This window comes from Trematomus bernacchii, unplaced genomic scaffold (genome assembly GCF_902827165.1).
Source record: "Trematomus bernacchii unplaced genomic scaffold, fTreBer1.1, whole genome shotgun sequence".
Taxonomy (NCBI): domain Eukaryota; kingdom Metazoa; phylum Chordata; class Actinopteri; order Perciformes; family Nototheniidae; genus Trematomus; species Trematomus bernacchii.
This window is the reverse complement of record NW_022987342.1, coordinates 7,517,213-7,545,207: the sequence shown is the minus strand read 5'-3', so window position 1 is coordinate 7,545,207 and position 27,995 is coordinate 7,517,213. Positions and strand designations below refer to the sequence as shown.

Sequence of the window (27,995 nt, the reverse complement as noted above, 5' to 3'; positions counted from 1 at the left end):
TTAAAGGCAGATTTCTCAAAATCAGTTTTCTTCTCATGAGCCCAAATATCTCACTGCAGTGTACATACACCAAACCTTCCACTTTCTTTCTCAGCTATATTCTGAAGCTTTCTTCACATATGATCATAGCCCTATATTTTCTTAAATTGTATTCCTGAATACGTGTTGCTTTTCTTTATGGCTGTTCTTTATGATATACGGAGTGATAAAAGGATATATCACAAATTCCCTTTGTAAAAAGCTTTGACCCTAATATGTCGAAAATATAACAAGAATTTCAAACCTGATTTATCCAATGTTCTGATGCTGTTCCGGAAATGTAGACAAATTAGAACCTATTAAATAAAAATGATGTCTCATTTTTATATTTTTATATTTTTTATAAAACAACAATAAAAAATAACAATAAAAAAATAATGTAACTTTAAGTCATCAACTGAGGAAGTTTCATGGTGATATCTATATTTTGTTTACCCTTTACACCTGTAGTGTCGTACGAGGAGATAAGTTTCTTGGGGATTTGGTTTAAATATCTCCTCAGTAACATGAGCAGATCTGTGACAGTTTTTATGTGACGTGCAGTAGGAGGAGAATTTCCCCTTTCACCCCCTCTGGACTCTAGTCAGGACCTCATTTCAGAGAAGGTTCAGAAACAGAAAGAAGAAGAAGAAGAAGAAGAAGAAGAAGAAGAAGAAGAAGAAGAAGAAGAAGAAGAAGAAGAAGAAGAAGAAGAAGAAGAAGAAGAAGAAGAAGAAGAAGAAGAAGAAGAAGAAGAAGAAGAAGAAGAAGAAGAAGAAGAAGAAGAAGAAGAAGAAGAAGAAGAAGAAGAAGAAGATGAAGAAGCTGGTGGTGTTTTTACTCTGCATGGTCCTGCTGACCCTCTACACAGGTAGGAAACTCTCAGGGATTTACCTGAGGGGAGCAGTAGCCTGTCATGATAAATTATGGGAGACATTTTAATTGAAATAAAACCATTTTTCCCTGCAGAGCGGAAGTCAGTTGTAGGCGCAAACTCTTCAAAATTACCTTCCAACGCATATCCAAAACCTATCCAAAGTTAACTGAAATCTGCTCTTGAACACATTTTGTAGTATGTGCATGATTTTGCTTTCTTTTGAAATGTACAGTACACCCTGAACTCAGGATCACTGTAAGGGCTGGCACTGAGTAAAATAAGTTTGAACACACTGAAGAAGAAGTGTTTTATAACCACCTGAAAAACGTCTTGGGTACAGATGCCTGCAGATGACTTTAGCTGGGTGTTAGCTGGAAAGCAAAAAGAGATTTAAACAGAACAGAATGATGGTGATCTCATTTATCAAACAGTTTAGATTTTGAATTTCTTTCTTTTGTAGTATGATGTTAAAGTGAAGACAGGCCAAGGGATCACCATAGGATTTTTGCACAAGTGCATGACCATGTCCAGTTGATTTAATTTCAGCATGCATTCTTGCTTAGAACACAAAGTGCACAAATGTTAATGAGGTAGCTGCAGAATGTGTGTGTGTTTTGCCACGTCACGGTGAGGCCCGTGCAGCAGCTCCAGCCTGGTGTTGACAGAGCTGGGTTCATTCACAGCAGCTCCTCTGGCAGGAGAGGCTTCAGGGTCACGTGATGCATGGACCGACTCCCCGGGGAGCGAGGAGCATGAATGGGCACTTTGTTACCTTCCACCAACCATACAGGCCTGAGAGAGGGAGACAGAGAGAGAGAGTGTGTGTGTGTGTGTGTGTGTGTGTGTGTGTGTGTGTGTGTGTGTGTGTGTGTGTGTGTGTGTGTGTGTGTGTGTGTGTGTGTGTGTGTGTGTGTGTGTGTGTGTGTGTGTTTGAGCAGCTCTTTTGGGGCTGGGGAATAAACAGCCTCACATGGACTATAGCTAAAGCGTTTGGGTCAGCCTCAGCTCACAGCAGCAGAAAGTGGAGAGAGAGTTATTCATGGCTCTGAATACAGCGCCCAAAGAGAGGAATGGTAGTGTGATCAGCCAATATACAGAAAACAACTGGCTTAGTCCACACACTCAAACATACAAACATTTGAGTCTACACAAATTACAATATATTTTTTAGGGCTGCAACCAACAAGTATTTTCTTTATAAATATCTCATTAATCTGTGGTTCATTTTTTTGAGTACTCAATTAATTGTATGTTCATAAAAAGTCAGAAAATTGGGGCAAATATATCCATCCCATCCATTTCAAGGTGATGTCTTAATTCTCTTAAAAATGTTATAGTCCTATTGTGTTAGCCCAGACCCAAAGACATCACTTTCATATGACATAAAACACAGACAAGAAGGAAATCTGTGGAACAGCAGTTTCTGCCATTTGGCAGAAATGAAGATGAATCAGCATACGAGTAAACTTTGAATCTCTCTGTAGTCAAACTCTCCTTTCTCTCTCCCTTAGATGCCAACCCTATCATCAAGGAGAGCTTTGCTAAGCAGCTGCTCCGCAGCAGGAGGCAGGCCGGATACCCCGACGAGCCCATGAGGGTGAGCTCCACCAGGAGATCCTCTTCACTACTGACCTTTGACCTTACTGAGATCTATAAACCTGTATTTTAAACTTCCCTTCATAAGCACTTTATGAACAATTAATTCTGTGACGCATTTATAAAGAAGTTTTAAGTGTTCGTTAATGTTTTTGACACAATAAGAATTCCTGCAATGAAAAATCCATTACTGCTATTTAACAGTAAATGATGCTGGATAACGCTTCACACATACTAATCATAGTCAGGGGCGGTTCTAGGGGGGGGGGGGCATGGGGGTTTGTGTCCCCCTACTTTACAAATAGGCCTATGTTTATTATTATTTTTTAACGCAAGCCGTCATCGCCACGGAGGAGCACACAGCCTCTGTGAGCGAGCGAGACAGAGAGAGAGAGCGAGAGAGAGAGAGAGAGAGAGAGAGAGAGAGAGAGAGAGAGAGAGAGAGAGAGAGAGAGAGAGAGAGAGAGAGAGAGAGAGAGCACACCTTTATCTATTTAATATAGTTGTAGAAAATAAAGTAAGAAATCATTCCAATGTGTACTATCCTCCTGAGACCCAGAAAGAAAAAGGTTTCAAATTTCCTTTTTTTTTTTAGATCCCACAAGTCTTTAGGGTGGTATTAACATAATGACTAACAAAAACTAAAAATATATATTTTTATTTTAGTTTTATTGTGTGTCCTTAGTAGAGGACATCAGGTGTTAGTTATGCGAAGCATAGTATACAAACAACATTAACATACAAGTACATTTTGACAACATTAGAGCACAACAACTCAATGCAACAAATACTGAGTCCTCATTTGTAGTACTCCATCCTTTTTTGAAATGCAGAGATACATCTGACACTTGAGACACTTGATGTATGTTTTCCCACTGCATCCGTCTGCCATGAACCCTACAGAAACCTACGTGTTAGTTTTGGCCCATAGTGGACTCCATTTGTGTCGTGTAAAATGGGGGAAATAAAAAGTTAGCAAATCCCCATGTCCTCCTCAGAGGACATTCATAAAAACATTTAGTTTGAGGTCAAATCATTATTACACTGCTCTGAAACTCACTACACTAACTCCTAAGATGTTCCCTTACTATAATTAATTAAAAATATTGACCTCACAACACTGGTAATAACAAACTTACAAACTTACCATTTCTCTTTCTATAAATAGTGCTTGTGTTGATGGACGCCATTTTGAAATACAATGAAATTATCTTTTTCAAAGCCACACCCCCACATATGTCACATGTCTGAAAAGCCCAGGGTGTCCTCTGTGGAGTACAACTGGACTTAATACTGTGGCATGTATAACCTCATAGTTATGGACCAATACCAAATGTCCTCCACAGAGGACAAAAATGAATGGGGCAGTAAAAAATATGCATAAATAAAAAGAAAGAATGCTAACTAGGTAACATAAGATACGAATAAATGATTTGTTATTGGTTGAGATCATATTCTAAAGATGTTTGGATTATTGAAAAGTATACAGCTCCCTTTCATCTGAGTGTTGAGAGCTGTATCCATCAATTCATGTTGTGCTCAAAGTGCTCCAGATTGATGCATTTCACTACAACATTTAAAAAAAAATCTTCCCGGGGGTGCATGCCCCCGGAACCCCCTAGAGGAGGTGAGGACCCCCCCCAAATAAAGCAGGTTAAAATAATTAAATTGCATACATGTTCTTTTAGTAAATACTGAAAGCGGGTCCCACAGACCCAAACGGCACACAAAGGTTAAAGGTCAGCATATCATAATGTTAAAATGTGCTAAATATATACACTGCAAAAAACAAAAAAAGGAGTAAAAGTAGCTAGCGACTTGTTTTATTTTCTGAAAGTAGCTCTCATCCTAAAAAAGGTTGGAGACCCCTGCATTAGAGCCTAGAAACTTTATATAAGTATCGGAAATAAATATGTGTACTGAAACAAATACCAATAACTGTATTGCATTGTTTTCTTATGCGCAATTACTTCATACTGTCTTTGTCTTTTTCGTCCTGCATTTATTGTGCCCCCCCTCAGAAAATAACTGGCCCCGGCCTGGCCCCCCCAGTCAAATTGGTCTTGAACCGCCACTGATCATAGTGTTATGTCATAATAATCATAGCTTTATAAATTGTATTCCAATCTCATGAGAAATATCATATTTAGTTGAAACGACATCATTCATATCATTGAGCATTCATTATGTGTTGGGATGCTTCATGGGAGTGAAACAAAAATGTAAAACCTTAGATCTTCTAATAATTAACGTGTATTATAACCCATTTATTAGGGGGTTACATTCTTATATCTTTCAAAAACACATCATTTCATAAATTGTTTTTGTTTTGGGTGATAACTTCCAAGTATCAGAGTAAATATAGTCAGGCTCGCGTGAATGCTGAAAGGCCAGGAAGGCCCTAACCAGGGCCTTTCCCTGCCTCATGCGGTGTCCAAACTACGGCCCGAGTGCCAACTGCGGCCAGCAAATTCTAAAAGTGTAATGGAATATGACCCACACATGAAACTTGTGCTTGTTTTATATTGTACTTCTTAAATATACATGTACAAATACATTACCCAGTATTCATGTGTTAACAAGCCACATTTTCAAGTAAATGCAATTAATTAAAGTTGAAAATGTGTTCTAACAAATCTTAGTTGATAGAAAAAGCCCAATAACTTACTTACATAACAAGCTTGAAATATACCATACCCTATTTCCCCTTATCCCTCAAACAAAGGAACCTGCAAACAAAGATATGTCACAAAAAAGGAAAAAGACCAATAGCTTACATGATTACACAAATTATTTTGTTGCAAGTTATAGTTTTACTTTTGAGAATACTTTTTTTCTCTCAAACTCTTCTTTTGCTTGATACTGAAGAAGTGCTGCTTGATCTTAATGGCACACACCTGATTCCAAACAGAGAATAGTTGTCTGGTTAAAGTGTGTATATTGTTGGTGGTGGGAGACAACTTGCCCCCGGTGTCTTCCTCGTGGCCACTAATTCAGTCCCCAAAAAGTCCTCTGATATCTCTTCTTCTCTTGTGTTTAACAGCAGCTTGCATCACAAATGTTGCATTATTGCCCACCTTCGGGGGTAATTAAATCCAGGGTTGTGAGGGTTATTTAAAAAGTGTTATACTGTCACTGATATCTCCTACACAGGTGACCAATTTAGCAAACACCCCACAAAGAGTGACGTCAGTTTTGAGTTCCTACCACCTGCCTAAACCACACCCATATCTAAGCACCATTTATTAAAGTAAATGAATACACGTCATAACAATCAGATTTTTTTTGTGGGGAAAATAACATAATCTTTACATACTGTATTCTACTGTAGGATTTATTTCAACTGATGGCATCTGTCACTAACCCCAACACTTAATGTATCTATTTAAAAAGTGTGTTTTTGAATATATATATTACACATCTGTCTTCATGCAATAAGTATCTAAACCTGCTATAAGGCATAGCAGCATAGTGGAATGTAACTAAGTACATTTACTCAAGTATCAGTTCAAACTTGAGGTACTTGTTTACTTGAGTTAATTCTTTTCACACCACTTTTTTTTCGTTATTAAAATCTGGGAGTAAATTTTGATAGTTTCAGACTTTTTTTTATTTGAAAACAAAAATATTGTTTCCAGTATCCCAAATGTAAGGATTTGTCTATTGAGTACTTTTGCTTTTAATACGTAATACATTTTCCTGATTACTTACTTTTACTTAAGTAGCATTTCAAATACAGGACTTTTATTTGTAACATAGTGTTTTTACAGTGTGTTATGAGTAATTTAACTAAGTATAGGACATGAATACTCCTTTCACCATGATCTATAAAGGAATCTCTCTCCATGCGTTTGTGCATTGTAATGCTTTGAATGCATCCATTCATCATTGTACAAGTCCCTGCATGTTAAGCTTCCCTCATCTCTGTAATTTCACTCTCTCTGTTGTGCTGTTATTGTGCTGCTCTGCTGAAACAAAAGCAGAGGAATACAAAGTTCTGAGTCAGCACTGATTCCCCCTTTGAACATTCAGTTTCATTTATGCAAATGTTCAGATCAACAGTTCTTCATGCTTCTCATCTGCTGGTACCTCCACCCTAACCACCTTGTTACTCCCCCCCCCCCCCCCCCCCCCTAGGAGCATCTGCTCCACATGCAGGCTTTGGATCAGCGGGCCCAGGAGACCAGCATGGAGAACTGGCTGAACCCTCACTGCTCCCCCCGCTGTGACAGGAACTATGGACACCCCGTCTGATCACGGTGATGATGGCTGCACAATGCAACACCGTGCACATACACAGCAACCATCAGTTGTATTTCACTCAGATTTAACACACACACAAATAAGTACAGATGCCCTATCAAATAATATGACTTTTTTGACATTTCCAAATAAGCACATCTTGCCTCTTGGTCCTTAAAATCATGTTCAACATAATGTGCCTTTCCCTGTTTTGTATCTGACTGATTCCTTGCTGCTGGTGTGTTATTTCACATCCTGTTGTTTTGTCATTTATCACACAGCAGGAAACCTCAGAAAACCCAGTCAGGCTTACAGTATATCATGTTATCATTCAGTCAGTTCTCTTGTTTTAATCATTTCAAACTTGCTTGAAGTAAACTGTAGGCTTTCATTGCTAACAGACGTCTACAGTAAACAAATAAAATGTGTGTGGTTTGGAGGCAAACGTTTTTAAGCTTTCTGTTTACAAAGAAAAATAAAAGTTGCTGTTTGATATGCATATTTGTCAGAGTTTGAATGCAACTAAATATACCGTGTTTAACTGTTCTTTATCTTTCTCCATAAACAGAAAAGGACCAGAGGTGACAACTTGGACAAGATAACAATGAAAAAGATGTTCTCTCTCTATCTTTCCTGAAATATGATCATGTAAAGAATACATGGTCATTTATGTAATCATATTGTAATACAGCTGTGTAGTGTACTGTAGTGTTGAATTAAAAAGGTATCCATGTATCATCAGAATGGAATGTTGTAACATCACAAATATTAAAATGCATGCAACAACACTGGGTTACAATGGTTGTGTTATTATTCCTTAATTATTATTATTTATGTATTAATAGTGGTGATTTGGAAGGCTACTAACTTTACGTTAAAGCTTGTTAAACATTTATATATTACCCTTGTTGCGGGCATATGGTTCCGGGTATTAGTCGGTGACAGAAGAGAGTTTCTCGACTCGAGGAGCGAATGATGTTTTCTTTGGCAGAGAGAAACATAAACATGTTTGTTTATCCTACCATGTTTCTGCTTCTAACTGAAGCTCAGTTTCACTTTTGTCACGTAGCCTACATGCTGTCTCTTAAATACAGCACCTAGCATGTTATAACGGGGGCCAGATCACAGCAGGCGGATCTATTTATTTGGGTTTATCACCTCCGCACAAAGAGAGCGTGTAGTCCCGGGCATCTGAGGTTCGTTTATCTCATTATAATATTTAGACCTAATGTGTCATGAATGAGCAGTCAAAGGTACAGGTCCACATGGCTGCATGAGGCCTGTAGAAAACAGACGGTTTCAGAAAACTCTGAAATATGTATTTTAAAATCCCATCTGCAAAGCAGCTTAGGCCATAACTGCGGTGATGTGTGCGGCATATTAATATAAATAAACATTAAACAAATGGTTAAGATTGCCGCTAATTCTGAAATTGAATACACATTTGTTTATAGTAGGCTATAGCAGTTTGGGTCTATGAGTAAATAGCTGGATTTTTTTCATTTCATTCAAAAGTTTCAATTTGAAGTGGCGTAAAAGCAGACGTGAGATGCTCGAGGCATTCACATTAAATATTCATAAAGGTCTCTGGGTTTATGGTCTGCTCTGTGTTTCGCTCTCTGCAAACCTCTCCATGAGCAGGCCGCTGCTGCAGTGGATACTTCAGGTTTTCCTTGGAGCCTGAGGCCCTTTACATCGGCACCGGGTGCCTTTATGAGCTTGTAGGAATTTAAAATAACTAATTTTTCATATAATTCCCAATGACCTCTAACATAAATTGATTGATGGTTGGTTAAGGCCTTCTTGTGTTACGGTTTTGATCAATATTTAATTAATTCAGGCGCTATCTTTAAATATGACAAAAAACAAGTCGAGGCCACGAGTTGTAATAAAAACTCTTGACAGTAAAACACAACGAAATGAGAAAATCCAAAGTATTTATTGTAAAGCGACTAAAACGTGTGAAATTATCTTCTTACAATAAATCTTTATGAACGTTTTCTATGAAAATGTAAAATATAGGCCTACCATGTTAATGGAAAAGGTTGTTTAACACTTGGGAAAACTCCTGTGTGGAATTTATTTGTTAACCATACAATTAGAAATGTTAGAGACATTACAAAAATCGGTCTTTGAATACAACACAAACGGATAAATCTAAATACTTTTGAAATAAAAGTGCTTGAGTACATTTTTAAATATGAACCCCATTGAATTGAATAGGTTTTTTCTTTCAGTCAAATCGGTTCAAATTATAGAGAAATATTCAATCCACAGACTGAATTTATTATCTAAGCCTTGGCTCAATGATCATATTTGCTTTAACGTTTGAGAATGAAAAAAATACATTCTAGTTACTAACAATTAAAAATAGTGAAATTCAGAAGCTCTGTACATAAGTAGCCAGCTGCAAAGGCAACACTCAACTCATTCATGTTAACCAATGCAAGATGTGAAATAGACTTCATTTGATTTGGTCAATTCAAAAAACAGATGTTCAAATTTGTAATATATACACATATGCACATTAAGTAATTTTTTACAATACATACAAAAAGGGCGTTGCATAATATTCACACTATGTCCTAGGACCTTCAGGAGGATTCTGATGCTAAACAAAGCGTGGCAGAAACAAATCCATCATCTTTTGTCTTTGAAGAAGCCTTTCGAAGTGCTGCTCTCCTTGATGGTGACGGTCAGGAAGTTGGTAGTCACATCCGTCACCATGACCTTCTCCACGTTGCCGACGGAGGGCCTCCACGTCACTTCATCCAAGTCCAAGTCGAGTCTGGTTGGGGACGGCCTGTCCATGAAGTAAGGCTTCTCCATCTGGGGAGGCTCCATGGGGCGGCCCAGGCTCGGGCTCATTCTGGACTGGTGCTTGAAGGTTACAGGAGCCAGGTGGCTGGAGCTGTCCTTAGTCCTGTGCGAGTCTGTTCTGTGGGGGTGCAGGCTGCGCTCTGAGTAGAGCTGGTTGAAGGAGCTTCCCCCGGAGAGCCCCCGGTTGTTAGAGTGGTGATGATGATGATGGTGGTGGTGATGGTGCCGTTTATGACTGTGTATTTCTGGATGTCTGTGGGCCACTTTTATCAGCCTCATCTCTTGGCCCCCCTGGAGTTTATGCGGGACGTGGCTACCCTGCTCCTCAGCTCTCCTCTTGTGGGGTTCAAAGATCGCAGGGCTGCAGCTACCGTCCTTGAAGCGGGGTTTAGGCTTAGGGCCTCTTTTTTTGGGAAGGTGGATGAGTTCGTCTGGACCACTTATCTGAAGGGAGGGCTGCTGGTACTCGCGAGTGCTCAGCTCTGGTGGACGGATGCTTTCTCCCCGGTTGACCGTGCTGGGTGGGAAGATGGTGGGAACAACTGCTCTCAGGCCCTCTCTGGCCCTGGGAGTGACGACCGGCTCTGGGGTTGGGTAGGTGATGTGCATTCCTCGGACTGCGTCTCCCCGGAACTCATAGGACTTGGTCTTGATTTTAGCCTGAGCCTATTAAAAGTTATGAAAATGAGAGGGAAATTATTATTAAAAAAAACAAAACATAATTCCATTTCATATTTTAATTTCTTAGTGGACTTAACAAGCCTTTTTCCCCCTTTTGGAAGGGTGTCATTAGGATCACCACAGTGTGGCATGCCAGGGCCTTGAAACCTGAGCAGCCAAATGGAATTCAGCCTTTCATTTTATTACTCACACCTGTGTTCTACTGTAACATGTCAAAATGTGTTCTATGAAAAGACCTGTTGATTGTTTAAATTACACCCTGACACTGAGCACAGCTATTACATGTAATGTATATATTACATTTTTAAGTGTGAAAATGTGTAGTTGCAAACAAGAACTAATGGGCAACTGCATTACCACGTACAACAGCAAACGGTTCCTGTCAGGCAACAGTATTTATTAGTGCATCTTTACCCATAAAAAAAGCCAACAGAGATTCTGGTTTTTAGTTTAGCATCAACTGTCGGTCATTAGGTCACGGTTCGTTTTCCTTTAAAGCTGAAAACTCTTGCTGACTTCACCAGGCTATACTCAACGATTTAATTCAAATTTGGGGCAGTAACCTGAATTGTATGCATCTATATTTTATAACCGTTATTAGTCTTATAAAAATCACATACAGTTGGAGATTAAGAATGTATAGAAGGCAGCAGCTTGCAAACAGGAATTTTAAACTAATATACATGTTGTAACATGTCAACAGCTTCCCATTAGCTAATACACACGTTGAATATGCATCATTACCATCATTAATGAGCCTCTCGCCTTAAGGAGAAATGCAATGAGGCTGAAACGAAACAGCCTGCTGGGTTTACCTTGAGCAGGAACGTCTTGGGCTTTGGTCCTCTCTTTTTGGGCCCGAAGAGCTCTCTTTCACGCTCCCTGTGGAAAATAAAGAGACAGACGCCCATTTTGAGTGTCACGGGAGCAAAGTGCACCGAGGACACCGTATATTTATGGGACTACATTCACTGGCTGTGTGCCCAGACATCTTAACGTTACCTCTCTTCAAAAGCGAAAAACAGGCGCGAGTCCAGAATATTATCCTCCGGTTCCCACGTGCTGTATCTGTGAACAGAGACATGAGCGTGAAGTTAAAATGAGGAAACGACCGCTGACACACTGTGGGGATGACCATTGCGTTAGCCTGCAAGCTAAACATCTCCATCGTGCTATAACGCTACTCCTCAGTTTTAATCCGGGGCTGTCTCGCTAGCTGTGGCGAGCTAACGACAGCCACAGCCGAGCCAGTCCAGCAGTTCACACAGTACAGACTAGAGACAGTAAACACAGAAAGCAGAGACAGCAGACACAATGTAGGACTTACTTGGGAGACCAACCCTTCCATTTCACAAGGTATTCAATCCGACCCTGCATGCCATCAGAAACAAACACAAATTAGTTCATTAGCTTGCAGGGCAACAGTAGAAATATATAGCGGTGCATTATATTTAACGCTGTGGGAGAAAAGAGCACGTCACATCTCGCGCCTACCTTCCTTATCCTCCGTTTGATGATAGACTCGGCAGCGAACACCCTCTCCCCGACAGCAGACAGCTCCATGTTTACTCCAGTGCTACCTACCGTTAGCTCAGCGGACGCTATCGTTAGCAGAGCAGATATTTTTTTCCAGTCCCAGCCACTCTGAATTCCCGACAGACCATAATACTCCCTTACAGAATGGACGTCAGCGCAATTTTTTACTGCGTTGCTAAGGAACCGCAGTCGGTGGAACCTCAAGAAGAACGCCCATTGGTCCAGCCGTTGCTACGTGCTCGGGTTGCTAAGTGAGGGGGAGGAGCTTGTGCTTGTGTGAATTCTTTCGGGGGGGAAATGGAGGCTTTTTCCCCCCCTTACGGCGAGTGAATCATTTCGCGCAAGTTATGTGAGATATTCAAAAATGCACGTGGTATCAGACGTTGTGTAGTTTGTATGCACGCGACAGTATCGTCAAAAACATAGAGAAACCAGGAAATAACCGGGCCATTTGATTAATGCGACGAGAGACGGAGACATTCTTCATTTGCGTTCATTCTATGTAGCTATGCATTTATTTGCTGACGCAATAAACTCGCCTTTTGACGTTTAGTAGCTACAGGAATATTACGCATTAAGCACACAGGCTGTGTTACGCCTGCCCGCATTTATTTCGTCTGTTCTCGCTGTCTCAGGCCGAGCAGAGGATCAATGCACTTTTCCTGCCAGGCTAAATTATAGGATGTTTGTATTCATATTATTATATCTAACAACCCACTGTAGCCTACTGTAGCTTGAGTTTGCCTGCACAGTCTTCTGGCATACCGTATTTAAACTTTTTAATGGCGCTTTGCTATTTTCAAATATCTCCGCATTGTGCATTCGATCACATTCACATCAAAGAGCCTTCATCCATGTTTTACAGAGGGTGAGTTAATTTAGTGCTCACTGCTCAATTATAGGCTACTTTTAAAAATTGAAATTGGATGAAATGTCCGTCCTTGTGATATATGTCCCCCATTATTGCGCAAGACGTTTACTGACTTTCATTTATAAAGTGTTAGGACAACGAAAGATGATTTCATAACACATAATTAAGCAAGAAAATATCAGTTGATGTATAGGCTATTTGTTAATGTCTGGCCAGCTTTTCATGTGTATCTGCGTTATGGCAAAGGTCCGACCACTGTTACCTGCCCGTCTCTCTGCACTGCAGTCACTTTCTTTTCTTCAATAAAACAGACAGGGCTTTTCTATTCCTTCTAAACCCTTCACAATTCAAAATATCTTCTGCTAATGAGATTACACAACAATAATTATCTTCGAATCCCCAAATAATCTGTTCACGCTTCCACAAGCCCTGCTGTTTTTAATGCAACAGCTCACGCAACAAGAGTACCAGAAAATATATATTTTTAAATCTACAGAAAAGGATTTAACGCAAAAGTCTAAAAATCTAAAATGTTGACTTTAAATGAAATACAATCCTATATGCCTGTCGTGACCTGGGTGACAATAATTTGGCACTTTCTCACGTAGCCTACAATGCACAGGCCGATAGGCAGCCTACATTTTAATGCTAAGAAATGTATAAATAAATAAAACGTTTTTCAAAGGGTAAAAAAGGTAGACAATCGAAACAATACATTTCATTATTTAATTCAATTATCACGAACAAAGGATATTACAAATATGAATGATTTATAATTCCAATAGCTATGGCGGCAGAAGAACATCACTGTAATTAAAAAGGAAGGAACGGGGCAATATAATATGTACAATAAAATGGTCTGAAATGTATTTGGCCTTATAAAACACACATCTGAATACTAGATATTACCATATATTGGTCTGACCTGATTGAAAAATATATAGCTATCCCTGTTATTCCCTAACCTTTAACTTTTCACTAAAATATCTAAAAGAGTCAAATAAAAAGAACAAATATGCTAGCTTGTTCATGCTGCACGAATGTATGACCTGATAGCTGATTTTACATACAGTCCTTTGGATTTTCTTCCCAACCTAATTTCTTGGAAGGACTAATAAGCGATTAAAAAACGAGTAGGATAACAAATCGTAAAATTTAGTAAACTTTAACTTTGCCCTTCAGAACAGAGCGATGATCAGAATATGTTCCACCTTTTTTTTTATAAAGTCCAATGCCAATCTAGATAGTAAATAACAAATGCACAGCAGAGATTATTGAATAATTTCATCGATATCACGTAGCTTTAAAGGAATGCACAACAAATCGAAATCAATATTAAAGGTAGAATATTTGAAACCTGTGTGGCTATTTAAATTAAATCTGCTCTGCAGGAAAAAAGTATTGACTCTGGATTTTTCGGCATTCAGTCAGTCCCTCCATACCAAAGTAGCCTTTTACATTTAAATAGCTTGTTATTTTTTGATGAATGAATATAAAATGCATTCTGATGAAACAATAAAATGTGTAATTTCAAAGAAGGATATTTCAGTCAGACGATAGCTGTCAATGAGCGGGTTTTTACCAGATTTCGAGACAAGACCAAACGGCTGAGAGGGAACGTTTCTGCACGGCTCTCTTTATAAACAGAACATATAGGCTACTGTCAATACAATGATCCCAGAGATCAAGACAAAAAGTTCTGGCCTATTTAAAGAGCATGACACTGACTGGGGCACTGATGTATGACTAACATCAAATTCACTTCTCATCAGAATATGTATCGTTGTAAATTCAATTAGCGCTGAATGCCTCGTCTGCCAACTGCACACATAACATCATTTTCTTAATACTGTTTTTGTCACGAATACCAGTGTTGCAGAATGTATTCATTAAAGTCCTTTTCTTCTTATATGTTTCTGAAGCTCTAACTAAAGCCATGCTATACCTCCATTGACATGCAGACAGTAATGGACGAGAGATACATATTCAGGTGTGTGCACGCTCAGCATTCTTTGTTAATTTAATGCGTGCACAATAACTGTTGGCCAAGACGACAATAAGACTATTTACCTTTTTTTGGGGGGGGGGAAAGCTCAGAGAGGCAGATGTTCAACATATTTTGTTTTCCCATTGGGATAATACACTATATCTTATATTTTAAAGCCATCTTAGCAAACATTTGATTGTATAAGGTTATGAAGATTTAATGTGAAGTGGTGATACATTAGAATCTGTTTAGGCCAGCAGAGCCAATGCCACATAATGTATTTTTCAGTGAAGGAGCACGTGTTTGACATGATTTTCTCTACCCTTTCTTATGTTTTCCTGTCAGATTGTTCAGCACTAAGCCCTCCGCAGACTCGGAGGAATGGGCGCAGCTCTCACTCTGGATGCGATTGGTTTCGGCGCGCCTGCAGTGCAGCAGTGCTGCCGCCGACACAACACCATTGGCTGGCTTGTATCCGGGCAAGACGCTGCTGCTGCCGGATCCTCCGGTGCTAAATACCCGGAGAGCCCGAACACAGCATGGCAATCTGCATCATGCTCATTGAGAGGAAGAGGGGGGAAGGTTAGAGAGGTGCAGGATTATCGAACAGTTCAGGTGCGGCGATCTTGAACTGAGAACAGCCCAAAATTAATTTCTATGGCAACCGTCCCTGCCACTTTAAGGGTCCACGCGCATATAAAAATGACAAGCAGCTGATGGAAAGGTGATACGGGCTTCAGTTAGGGTCTCATGTCAGACAGAGCATGCAGTTCGTTTACACCGGGGGTTGTTTTTCTGAATCCCCCTAGCCAAATAGAAACATCGATTTCAGATGTATTCTTTCCCATAAGCAATAGGCTATTTAACAAACATGAAGAATGAACACAGAATGCACACCTGTTCTGCACGCGCACTCTGTTTCGTCTTTTCCGTCACATTTCTAATAAACGTAAGACAGTGATATCTGGAAAACACACAGCACCTGCGTCTTTACTCTCATTGAATCCTGGACAAAGTCAACGTTGGATGAATTGCGGGTTACTGACTTGTGTGTCATTAAACTGATCCCGGCAGTGGAACGCGCGTTTACAGATGCTGACAGAAATGCAGGCTTTTACAACAAGTTATGACAGTAAAGGCCTACACAGTTAATGGTGGATTTGTATGAATACATAGGTACTATTTGGTGCTTGTGCTACACAGATCCTTGCTGGATTTATTTATTTAAAAAATGAATTCATTCTTAGAGGAGTTAAGTTCACTATAAGAATACTGTTGGCATACATGTAAGCGTGAGTAGGCCTGAAGGCTGTTCTGGGATCCGTTCCTGGCAGTTTAAAACGACTGCATTGCATAATTAAAAACAGGATGTTGAAAGTATCGTGTTTGTTGCAAATGTTGTATTCAAGCCCCCGCCCCTATTAAACTGTTGTGACTTGATTTAGATGTGTTTCCATAATGCGCGTGTACTTTTCCTTTCCTTACGGCTGTGCAGGCCTACTGAAGAAGTCTCTGTGGAATACATGTTAGGAGCACAGTTAACATTTTGTCCCTTTCAAAAAAGCCCCCTCTCTAATCCATTGAATATATGGGTGACTTTAAATGACCAGCACACCAACTGTAAGGGTCTGTCAGAGAGCATGTTAGGCCTCATTTAACGGCCATGCACACAGTGAGAGAGAGCTGGCAGATAAGAGGAAGAGGGAAGAGGGTGGATCCCCGACAGGAAGTGTTATTACACCATTTTATACACTTCTTGTTTTATTTATGGGTAAACCTGATCAACTTGTTCGGATTTTGGCCGTGTGTTTGCCTACATGAGAGCAATCAGACATGTTTTGTGATGCTTAGAATAAATAATGTCGTCTAAAATCCTGCGGGGTAATTTACCGCCGGTTAAACATTGTTGCAGTTATTGTTTCGCTGCAGCTGCAAGGCGTTTTAGACACACGACCGGAGACGACAGGAAAGAGGTGGATGCAGCAGAGAAAGGACAGCCATTTTCTCTCTCGCTGCTCACATCCACGCGCACTGAGAGCAGGTTTATTGGCGGGCTCTGCAGGAAATGGTCGAGAGCTGCTGACTCGACCATTTCACTCGACATTTTATATATTTACAGAATCGGAAAGGCAAATAATAATTATTCCTCCCTTTTAACACACGGGTTTGCGTTCAAATGCTAGTCTTTCGGTAGGTTTGTGCAGCAACAGAGCACGGAGTTCCTCACATTAAAGCGCCTTCATGTTATTGAGAGGAACAGCAACTGTCTTCCTCATTATATGAGCGGCTGACATGTGAAACCGTGCAGGAAAAAGGGAAATCATATCCCACGTTATGTAATTTAAGCTGTAGGTCAAGTAAGGAAATCCGCAGCCCCCTGCTGTGCTGCTCAGCATGTCAGGAGGGTTTATTCAGGTAACATCACGCATGAACAGCTGCCAGGTCACAATTATGAGCTTTACTGAAATCCTCATATAAGTGTTTGTTAAACCATAAAGCGATTCCCAGCTCACAGTGGATACCAATCTGTTAGTGTCTGGTTTAATGAACAGCATTTAAAAACAATTATTATCCTAATCCAATCATCTCAAGATCTTTCACTTTTTCTCAGTTAGAGGATGGAAGAACTATTCATATCCTTTACTGAAGTAAAGCACTAATATCACTTTGAAAATAATCAAGTAGGCCTACAAGTTGAAGTTGGAATTGTTTTTTTTTATACATTGAATATGAATGAAACGAAAAATAGTTCTGTGAATCAACCAATTCATTATTAATATAATCATTTTAAGACTACTTGTAGGCCTATATATTGTTGGGTAGTTTTATGAAAATGTTGTATAAATGTGTTATGTTTTGTGTGCAAATGTCTCTATTATTTATTAAGTGAAATGCAACTTATGATGTCAGTTAAATGTAGTAGGGTAGAATTAAAAAGAGGCATTAAAGAAAGTACTCAAGTACAAGTATCTAAAAAATGTGTACAATACTTAAAATAGTAGTAAACAGTTACATTCAACCCCTGTACACCACACATCTAACTATGTGTAAACATTGACATGTAATGTTCATTTTACCACGCTGCTGTATCAGTTGCATTCATACAACACAATCAAAATTGTTATCCACTTCTAAATAAAGGTGTCACCATAGCAGCAGTGAACTGACCTGTCGCTACAGTATGCACACAAGGCAAATACTGGTCGGGGCAGCCCATCTGAAAATAAACTCACTTCAGGCTCTGTAATAATCCTTGCTGCCGCAGCCTGCACACACACGCACACGCACACGCACACACACACACACACACACACACACACAGCCACAAATAGAGCCATGTACAGATTTAGAATCTTCTGAGGTAAGGATGGCCATTTAGGAGCATTATAGCAGCCGCCCTTTCTGGTTAAAATCTCAAGTTCTCGGTAGGAGGCCAAGGTCACATGTCAAGGTTTATAACCATGTTCTTAATATAGGAATATGTGCATAAAACAAGAAACATAAGTCCATAATTTACTTGCAAACAATTGTATTATTGCAAAATGTATCATAGGAAGCCTTCATTTTTTTGTCTGCACACAAAACATAAAAAGTGCATCTGATAATCATTCTCACAGAGCTGTTCAACGCACCTCGGATCTCATAGTGCTGGAAAGGATTTTCGAAAATGAAACAAAAGTAGAAGGGGCATGTATGACAGGAGGGAACAGATATGATTGTGACAAGAATGTGTGCTTTTACAAACTTTTAATTAGCGCAATGTAGCAAAAGTTACGTAAAATATGACACCAAGACAGGTCCATTCAGTTCCATACATAACTGTGTCGCCTCAGAACATGTGAGGGAGGCCGAGAACGGAAACATGAGAAAGTGAATCATAGAGCACCCATCTGATGTTTTAATATATTGGAGTACACATGTCAACTAACAGTGCTAACACAGATTAGGAACTGATATGGTTCAAGTGAAGCAACGCCATTTTATTCACTGCACTGCTAGGAAACATTACATAAATAAAGTCTCAGGGCTGGAGGTGACTAGTGCTCAGTATCAGATCTGGAGATTCATGACTCAAAGAACCCTTTGAACAGAGATAGAAAAAGAGCGTATATCAAACATTAACCATTTATTATCTCTCATTTGAAATACATTTTCTTTCAGCTGCAGATCACATTTACTGACAGAAAGGTGCTTAGTTTTTTCTGATCTGCTTGTTTAAGCATGCCTAATAGCATTATCTGTCCAAACAGCATGCATCCTTGTTTCAGTCGGTCCATCTGTCACACACACACACACACACACACACACACACGCACACACACACACACAGTGTAATTTACCATGGTTCAATATAATCTTTCTTTACAAAACTCCATAAAGCCTACATTTGTTTAGCATTGTCAAAGATGCCGACAGTTTGAGTGAATAATCAAATTACATCCATAGAAAAGTGAAGAGTATTTACAAGAGATAAGTGCATCTTCAATCAATTTCAGACATTTATTTGACCTAATTTGGCTTGAAATTAGGTAACGTATGTGATAAAAAATCTCCAGGAGTAACAACAGAGAGCTTATAAGAAGAAATATGCAAAAACGCAATAAAGGATATTTTTTCTTTATGGGAACTATACAAAATGAAAAAAACATCAAGGGTCCGTTTGTACATTCAAGCATCCGAAAATACAAATATATTGAATGTAAATGTATGCAGTTCCACAGGTCCGTTACGCTGTAATGTATTCCTTAAAGGTGACTGTGAGGCAGTTCGTGGTAATGTCTGTGATCACTATATTCCCGAGGAAAGGCTGGAGAGAGGGAAACGTCTCCTCTTTTCTCTTCTCATGGTTACACACAGACAATGAATTGACTTTATCCTCCTCTGTAGTTTTCTGTATTTCAGTTTCTGTCCGTACGTCCGTGTGTGTGTCTGTTTCATCCTGTGTGTGTGTTTCAGATTGTGTTACAGTTTCAGTTTGTGTTTCAGGCTGCGTAGCTTTAGGCCGGGACTTGACAACACTTAAGTCGATAGGTTCCTCCTGGTCTGCGTACCCACAGTCCTGCAGTCCAGTGGGACTCTGGTGTGTGTTTTGGTTGGTGCTGATGCTTTGGGTGGGTGGAGATGTGGCGTAAGGAGGGCTGATACTCCTGCAGCTCAGAAACCTCTTACTACTCCCATGATCCTCGCTGTCTGGGTCAGAGAGGTGTCGCTTCAGTCCTTGAAATCCACCTTGGTTCCCTCTTTTGTCCAGTGGGGAGGGAACTCCCCTATCCAAAGGCAGCGAGAGCAGATTAGGCTTGGTTGTGCCTTTACAACTTGTCAGTTGTAAAGGCTGATCTTCTGAAAGCTGCCCCTGACCCCTGACCCTGACAGGTTTATCCTGTTCCGTCACAGTTGGCTCCGTTTTGGGGGACTGTTGCTTTTCTTTGAGGCAATGCACTTTAAATCCAGAACTAGGAAAGGTTGTTTCGTCTTTGGGGTTTTTGGCAAATCCGTTCATGAGGCCGAGCTTCCTGACGAGCTTCATTTTCTCGAGGTGGTTCTCCGTGCTGCTGTCAGCTGCTTGCAGCGGCTTTCCAGCGATGTCAGAGCCGCCGTTTTTAATCTTAGCCGCTTTCATTCCGTTTTCCATGTACTTGCTCATGACAATAACAATCCGCCCGTTCTTGTTTTTGTTCTTCACGATCTTTAACTTGCCGTTGCTGACTCCATTCGACTGCGTTAGTGTAGCATCCTCTTTAGGTTGGACCTTCTCCGGCTCTTTGTGGCCGTTGAGGTCCGCTGGGAGCTTCTTCAGCTCCATGGTGATATCCTTGACTTTTGTCAGACAACCGGAGTCCTTGTCCCGGACCCACTTCTGCTGCAGCACCGGGGGAAGGTTGTACCCTTTGTTCACCAGCTCCGGAGCCTTCACCTCTCTGGGTTTAGCAAAGATGGGCTCGTGGCCCTTGAGGTCTGGCTGGTAGTGGTGGTGCTTCTTGCTGTTGAGCTGGTAGAAGAACTTCTTGCCGTGTGCCGGCTGCTCGGTGTCGCGCTCCCGGCACAGCGGCTGGTACGGGTGGTGCTTCTTGCTGTTCAGCTGGTACTGCTGGCCCTGGGGACGGAGCATCTGCATGGGGCTGGGCTTCAGACAGCTCTCCTCCTCCAGGGACGCCTCATGGAGGTCAGCCAGGATGCTGGATCTCCGGGCGAAAGAAGGCACCTGTGGAACCAGAGAGTGATGTGTGTCAATAAAAAAGCACAATAACATGGAACTCCATCAACATCTGTTGTTTTTACAAGTATTTACAGCAATGGGTCTACAACAGTGTCTATGTGTCTGTGTCAGGCTACAACAAAGAGCCCCGGTTCACTGGGGCCCCTGAGTGCTGTAGAAACACTGTTGGAATGTGTGAGGGGTTCTTCTGAGACACACACTTTATTTCAGGGGCCGGGGTCCATGTTCACACAGCCCCCCCCCACAGCTCCTGTGCCCAGCTCATCACAGTGACATTTCATAGTGACTCCCCTGGCTGTGACCTCAGCTCTCAGGAATGTCCCTGACTGCTTTGTGTCCTGTCATTGACTTTATCCCATGTGTAACCACCAACACCCTCCTGAGAGGAACACAAACCCTCCTCTGAGGGGTTCCAGCGGCCTTTTGGACCGATGATTAATGCTCAAAATGCACAATTCGTGTTAGCACTCCCAACATCTAAGATAAAGGGGCACTTTTTATTTAACTCAACCTTTATTTTTATTTGGAAATACATTGAGGATTTGACTTCATTTACAAGAAAGCAGAGTTAACACAATAATAAACAAAAAGAAAATCCTAGGCAACAAGAAACACAAATAAGAAACTTAATAAAACAAGTTAAATTTAAGGCAAATGAATAATGTCATCATGCTAATCCACTTAGCCTATGAAAAAATAGTTTAATTTTGAATGGGTTCTGTGGCGCTGGAGGAGCTTTTAAAGTCTTAGACAATAACCCTGATGATGTCAGCGGGTATTTCAGCTATATATCTATAAGAGTAAGCCTGGAGTACAGACAGGGGGTTGAGTTTGAGAGGCAGTGGTCTAAAAATATTGCTTGCAGAATCCAGCATTTCCACAGCTTGAACCAGGGTTCTTGGGACTAATAGTCAGGATAAAGTGGCTGCTTCAACTATGACAGTCTCACTCTATCTAGTGAGTTCCCCACTTTATGTTAGTGTAATATTAAACCTTCTAATCGCCCCTTTAAATCTGACTTATAACTGAAATTGTATCTATACAGCTTTGTGATTTTAAGAGGGACTTATGCATGAAAATGGAATTTAGGAATAAATGTAACTATAAAGAAGGATTAAATATCATAATTCTCTCACCTGAACCAGGAGGTGCTTGGGTTTGGGTCCTCTCTTGCGATATCCCATCAGCTGCTCATGGCGTTCCCTGTGGGAGAGGAAAGCAGCCAATCAGTGAAACCATCGCCGAGCTGTGTCGCCGTTGCATGGCAACAAAACGTTACAGGTGTCCTCCTCTGGCTCGAATACAAAAACACTGAGCCTGTGTTACAGGTTGGAGTTACACTTCCTGAAGCGAAACTCATTCAGCACGGGTTCACTTTGTTTTGTTGTTATGTCATAACCTTTTCACAGCAATCTTTGTCTTTATTTCAGATGAATGCAACAGCAGAAACTCACCAGTGTTTCTATTGGTTCTCCTCCCCTCTAGAGCATGTGATGTTTGTATCTGCAGCTGAAGGTAAAGGCCAGCCCTGCTCTGACTTCCCTAACTTTTCCTTCATCTCTCCAAGGCAGTAACTCTATACCGCAGACAGGAGTGATGTCAGTCCCCTCCCCCACCCCCTCCCTCACATCTAATTACAATGACGACTCAGTGTATTTTCATAGCCTGGCATTCAGACGATTCGGCTCCCCGGAGAGAAACACAATTAGTTTCAATAAAATCTCCCCTCTTCAGACAGAGGGGGTAATTGCAAAAACAGACACAGAGTGACATCAGTGTTTGGCTTTAACGTGTGACCTGCGCCTGAAAGGTGAGGGGGGGTGGGGGGCGCAGAGTAAAGTCAGGGACAGTTTAGCACACAATAAAGAAATTCAATTAGACACTGTTCTTCAGTCACTCAACAGACTATTTAGCAATTAGCCAAGCAGCTAATTTCCATGGAAGGCTGCTTTGATCTCCTACACTAATAGAGAACATGAGGAAGTTCCTCTGGCCGGACACTGAGGCGGCGCACACTTCTATGATGATTTATAACAAGTCTAAGCTGCTATTTAGTTCCTGCTGCTCACTTCAATCTTCATTTCCTCGTGCCTTTCCACCACATCATGAGCAGATTAGGAAAAGATTTAAAGTCCCCATCCATTTAGAAAACATTATTTCCTGATAGCTGCTTCACTGATGCTGGGCCTTCAGTGTGTAGGATGATATGTGAGCAGAGTTTGACATTACAAGGCTGTTTCCACTTTAATCTGCTGAAGGGAGAACGCTTCTCTGTGCTCACCTTAAATCTGAGGACAGACGAGCAGTCATACTTTTAGTCAACTAAGATTGAACTAGTGGTTAATTACCACGATTCTTTTAGGAGAAACTCAGTTTACCAGATCCATGGATTAAATTAACTAATTTATGAGACGACAAAATCGTAGGTTTTCAAACTATCCCTTTTACAGTAAGGACATCACATATGGTTAAGAAGCTAATTATGCTACCTACACAAGTGTGATGTAGAAACTGGAAACCTCCAGCACAAACTGAGAATGGACACAGTGTAGTAGGGAGGGACACATACTGTGTCTCATAGTAACTTTTGAAAATAACAACATATAGTTACTGGATTGTTTCAATGAGGGAGAAGAAGTTGTTTCCAATTAAACAAAATTGACTTAAAGGTAGGGTAGGTAAGTTTGAGAAACCTGCTCGAGATCGCTAGAATTTGAAAATACACAACCGGAGAAAATCTGCCACTTCCTTATAGAGCCCCTCCTCCAACACACACGAACGCGCACATGACCAATGAGGGCACAAGATAAGTTTGTGCACAGATGGAAGGCTGACAGGCAGGTAGGCCATCCAGTTATTTTAGCCGGGCCGGCTAAAATGATTGGTCGTGCTTTTTACAGTACTACAGCTTCCACAGATGACATTTTTTTATGGATTTTTTGTCAAAGCACTTATTGCTATCATTGCTATCGGGATGTTAAGAGCATTCCATGGAATATAACAAAAAGTGTATCTTGAGCCGGTTTCTCAAACTTACCTACCCCACTTTTAACTAAGGAAAACATCAGACATTATTATTAAAACGTAGTTTTTTATGTCTCTGTAAAAATGTAGAGTCTAAAGGCATAATGTTGTTCATAAAATAGCCAGTTAGCAATTAGCCAAACAGAGCTGTTGTTTTTCATCATACTGCATATTTGGTATTAATTGCCTTATTGGGTAATGTTATGGGTTACCATGTCCTGTGGAAGATGACACAGGTGCATCTGGTGAGTGGGTGGTGGGACAGCAGGCAGCACGATAACCTAATGCTGCTGACTATCAGGTGACAGAAAGTCGGTGCACCCAAGTGTCACACTTTGCTCTGGTAACCCTGACCGGAGCTTTACCCTAGCCTGACCCCCTGATGACACCAGTGTTAATCCTAATCCAAGCCCCCAGGCGCTGAATTTCTGCACGCTGACTGACACTTATGAAGCTAAAGGGCAGCAGCCTACAACTGCTTTTATGTACATTTTTGGATTATCCATTAATTGTTTGGTCTATAAAATGGCAGACCATATGAATATAATGTCAATCCCATTTCTCAAAGTTCAAGGTGATTTCTTTAAATTGCTATTTTTTTCAATCTAAAACCATAAGACTTCATTTTGACATATTTATATGAGAATAGAGAATCACTTAAATTCTCAATATTTGAAGCTGAAAGGAGCATTTTCTGAAATGTTGGTGCAAAAGTGACTTTAACCAATTCATTATCTAAATTGTTTGTGATTTTGTTGTCTACCTAATCGTTGCAGCTCTACTGAAACGAGTTATTATCAACATTATTCAGATGGAGTAACTAGGAAGCAACGTTTGAGATAACAAACACACAGTTTCAACATGAGGAACACATATTTTATCTATTGGGTGCAGAACTGGAAATGTAAGGGTGTGCCTTTAACCCTGTTTGTGATGATGAAATTGTGAACCTCCTGTGAGGGTGCTTATCTGACTCTAAACGTACCTGTCTTGGAAAGCATCAAGCAGCCTTGGGTCCAGGATGTTTTCTTCTGGTTCCCACGTGTTGTATCTATTCAGAGAGCAGACAGTTAGGACACGCTGGCCTGTCACACAAACACAGATCTTTAGCTGAAGATAGAAGATTACTTAACGACCTTTGACTAATAAATCCTCAGTTCATATTTGTAGGGATGTACATGCGTAAACAACACTCTGAGACACGTGCACTCCCTGTGGATGAATGTGTAATAAATCATAAGTAACTTTTACGCGCGGCTGTAGGGAGGGGGAACAACGGCCCAGCCCCCACTCAACTGTAAATATGTGGGAATTTCTTAAACATAGGGTTCAATTACAGACATGTCTTCCTTTAATTGGCACACTGGGGATTGAATACATTGTAAAGACACATCCATCATCAGAGCCAACACATCGAGCGCCCAAAGCAAGAACGCGCAGCCGTCCATATGCGCGCCCACGGATGCAATAACACTTGTGTTGTAAATATTGTGTTATCATTGGGAGTATTGTAATGGTTATAAAAACGACTTACTTAGGAGACCATCCTCGCCACTTGACCAGGTACTCAAATCTCCCCTGTGAATGGAGAGAAACGCAACGTTACTTTACGCAGCAAAATGCACTCTGCACAGCAACGTCTCCTTCAAAAAGCTAATGAAAAAAAATGTAGTCCGTATAAAGATGAAAGAAAAGCAAAGCTAATTATCCTCCTTTCCATGTGCATGTGTGCAAAGATGTCCTTCAGCTCTCGTGACAAACCTTTCTGCTGCGCTTCTTCTCGATGCTCTCCACCGCAAAGACGTGCTCTCCAGCGGCGGGTAGCTCCATTTTCCGACACAAGAGTAGCTCCCGTGTATTCCCTCTGCTTTTGCTATCCGACACCTTATCCTCGCTTTCGGGCCGTTTTTCCGTGCTGCTCCTCTGATGTGAAACACAAGAACCCCCCGCCTCCTCCTTATTTTCACTGCGCCTCTTCCCTCGCTTTCCCCTCGGAGAGACTCGTTTTGCAGGAGGCGACTTGAAGCTGCAGCTAGAAAACACCTCATGCATGCAAATAGCCGTTGGTGTGACGTCAAACAAGGGGGCGGTAATAGGGGCGGGGTTAGTTGCCGTGCCGCTTTCAGGGGCTGTTGGGGAAAGTGTTATCACGATTTCGGTTGCATTTGAACAATATGTACAATTGTAGAATTACTGATTTTTCTATAAAAACACTAAGGTGAGGGTTATGGAAACCATGGAAACAACTGGATTTAACATACCAGACTGAATTGCAGATCATTTCAGCTTAGTAGACTAAGACATGGTCCCATTCTATGTAGGCTATATATATTAACTCCTTATTTGACTGTTAGTCAGAATCTGCACGATTGAGACATTCATGTTGATCTGAAGCTTAACAGGGCATAGGCCTACATTAAAGTACTCTGCATACTATGGTGTCGTAGCCTAGCACTTGTCTAGCAAAAATAACACAAGAAAACAAAATAGTTACAGGCAATATTTCCCCTATCACAGGTTTTAGACTTGTAACATAAAATAATTTAAATATTTTTGCAACGGCTGATTTAACTTGGGATTCCCTCTTCGCCTGAGAAATTGTGTGAATGTGTGAAGGGAATAAAAGGTGTGTATGTATAAACATATACTTCTTGGCACAGGAATCCGCACACATATTAATCCTACATAATTGTATTTCCAATGTTCAACCAAGGCAAACAGATATGCCAAAAATGAACTTGGTTCTCGTAAGTACGAGCTGAGATGAGATCGTGAACGCCACATGTCTGCCTCTTGTGAGGCTGGATGTAAATCGAGGTCTAACTGCAAGAGGGAGCTCTGAAAGAAAACAGCGTTCCGTCCTGAACCGTGCCGGTCTCCATGTGCTGCCCCTCTCAATGTACAGCTTGTTAAGGCCTTCTGCTTTTTATATGTATATTCTCTGCCCAGTATGGGCTCGTTTGGGATAGGTAGGTTACAACCTGTGAGCCTTCTATAGCTAAACATGTAGGCCTATTTATGAGCCGGGCCCATGATAGAGTTGGGTTCGTTTGATAGTGAGAAAATCAATACCACAAACGAGTTATTCCGCATGGAAACACAGAATAGGCCACACCAAAGTCAAGGCCACAGCATACACAGCGCCGCCATAACAAGGCCTCCTCTATCACGGGATTCCTAGTGTCACAGGGAAACACCCGCATTCCCATCAGAAGCTGCTGTAGTGTGGGACTGCCCCCCTCTGTAGGAAGATAATGCACCGTGAATCATTGCAAGTGTAAAGTCAAATTGCGGGCCGCTGTGATGTGCATTACAATGAATAGAGCTCTGAGTCAAGGTCACACAAAGAGAGGACATTTCAGAGGGCCCCGTGTCGCGGGGATTTTCTGGGGGATGTTAGCGAAGTTAAACGAGAGCCCCTGGTTGTGTCGATGTAGGTCAGCATCCCCTGCCCGCCGGCTCTCACTCCAGCGGGTTAATGTGAGCGCGGAGCCCCGAGCGGACGTAAACCAGCCGTCTCTCTGTCAGTGGCACGGAGAGGGGCAGACATGACTCACGGTGTGAAGCAGCTTAGGCCTGGCGGTGAAGGGACACACAGACCTCTGGATATAAGGCTCCACATCAAGGGGCAGAGTAGGGTTATACCTAAATGAAGATTAAAAAGTGAAGGTATAGCTCGACAAAGACAGGGTTACAGCCATATCATAACCATTCCAGTTTCTTACGGCTATTGGCTCATATCTTTATGTATTTATATCTATTCATGATACTTATATCTACTGCAAGGATTCAGTTTCGATGCATTGGTTTAAAAAAACAAAACATATTTAAATCCCTCCTTACATTGTTTCATAGGCTTGGAGCTAATCAAATTCAGCAGTGAAAGGGTTAAGGAGCAGAGTTCCCGCAGGCTCCGCGCTCGGCCTATTGCAGAAAGGCACGACGGTCTTTCCTTATAAGGCAATGAGTGCAAACCGGCGATGAAATATCGCATTAATAAACGAGCTTAACACATTCTCGCTCCAATGTTTGCTTTAAGTAGACTCTGTTAAGCACAACGACTGTCAAAACCTCCATTCTTCTTCTTCGCTGGTTCCGCTATGCGGCACTGCGGGGCTCGCGCGAA

General features: G+C 41.1%; 3 protein-coding genes across 3 annotated transcripts; 1 reads left to right on the top strand and 2 right to left on the bottom strand.

Moving 5' to 3' along the window:
* The first annotated feature begins 744 nt into the window (after positions 1-744).
* Positions 745-7,506, top strand: cunh17orf67 (chromosome unknown C17orf67 homolog). The gene is made up of 4 exons (XM_034131194.1): positions 745-889; positions 2,407-2,492; positions 6,629-6,750; positions 7,302-7,506. The coding sequence occupies exons 1-3, from the start codon at positions 835-837 to the stop codon at positions 6,743-6,745; spliced, it is 258 nt and encodes an 85-aa protein (XP_033987085.1). The 5' UTR covers positions 745-834; the 3' UTR covers positions 6,746-6,750; positions 7,302-7,506.
* Positions 7,507-8,656: 1,150 nt separating this feature from the next.
* cbx8b (chromobox homolog 8b) lies at positions 8,657-11,907 on the bottom strand. Its single transcript, XM_034131368.1, has 5 exons — positions 11,729-11,907; positions 11,562-11,605; positions 11,237-11,302; positions 11,050-11,116; positions 8,657-10,219 (listed from the first exon to the last, which is right to left on the bottom strand). The coding sequence occupies exons 1-5, from the start codon at positions 11,795-11,797 to the stop codon at positions 9,374-9,376; spliced, it is 1,092 nt and encodes a 363-aa protein (XP_033987259.1). The 5' UTR covers positions 11,798-11,907; the 3' UTR covers positions 8,657-9,373.
* A 6,451-nt stretch (positions 11,908-18,358) lies between these two features.
* LOC117482707 (E3 SUMO-protein ligase CBX4-like) lies at positions 18,359-25,925 on the bottom strand. Its single transcript, XM_034130924.1, has 5 exons — positions 25,631-25,925; positions 25,404-25,447; positions 24,855-24,920; positions 21,982-22,048; positions 18,359-20,830 (listed from the first exon to the last, which is right to left on the bottom strand). Exons 1-5 carry the CDS (start codon positions 25,919-25,921, stop codon positions 19,355-19,357), a joined length of 1,944 nt encoding a protein of 647 aa, XP_033986815.1. The 5' UTR covers positions 25,922-25,925; the 3' UTR covers positions 18,359-19,354.
* Positions 25,926-27,995: the final 2,070 nt, after the last annotated feature.

Bases quoted from the DNA above. Each gene is read 5' to 3' on its own strand.
- cunh17orf67 (XM_034131194.1), top strand. From the start codon at position 835: ATGAAGAAGCTGGTGGTGTTTTTACTCTGCATGGTCCTGCTGACCCTC. The intron at 890-2,406 runs GTAGGAAACTCT...TCTCTCCCTTAG, and splicing joins CCTGCTGACCCTCTACACAG to ATGCCAACCCTATCATCAAG. The intron at 2,493-6,628 runs GTGAGCTCCACC...CCCCCCCCCTAG, and splicing joins ACCCCGACGAGCCCATGAGG to GAGCATCTGCTCCACATGCA.
- cbx8b (XM_034131368.1), bottom strand. From the start codon at position 11,797: ATGGAGCTGTCTGCTGTCGGGGAGAGGGTGTTCGCTGCCGAGTCTATC. The intron at 11,117-11,236 runs GTAACGTTAAGA...TATTTTCCACAG, and splicing joins TTTTTCGCTTTTGAAGAGAG to GGAGCGTGAAAGAGAGCTCT. The intron at 10,220-11,049 runs GTAAACCCAGCA...AACTTTTAATAG, and splicing joins CCAAGACGTTCCTGCTCAAG to GCTCAGGCTAAAATCAAGAC.
- LOC117482707 (XM_034130924.1), bottom strand. From the start codon at position 25,921: ATGCATGAGGTGTTTTCTAGCTGCAGCTTCAAGTCGCCTCCTGCAAAA. The intron at 25,448-25,630 runs GTTTGTCACGAG...CTCCATTCACAG, and splicing joins AGAAGAAGCGCAGCAGAAAG to GGGAGATTTGAGTACCTGGT. The intron at 24,921-25,403 runs GTAAGTCGTTTT...CTCTCTGAATAG, and splicing joins TGGCGAGGATGGTCTCCTAA to ATACAACACGTGGGAACCAG.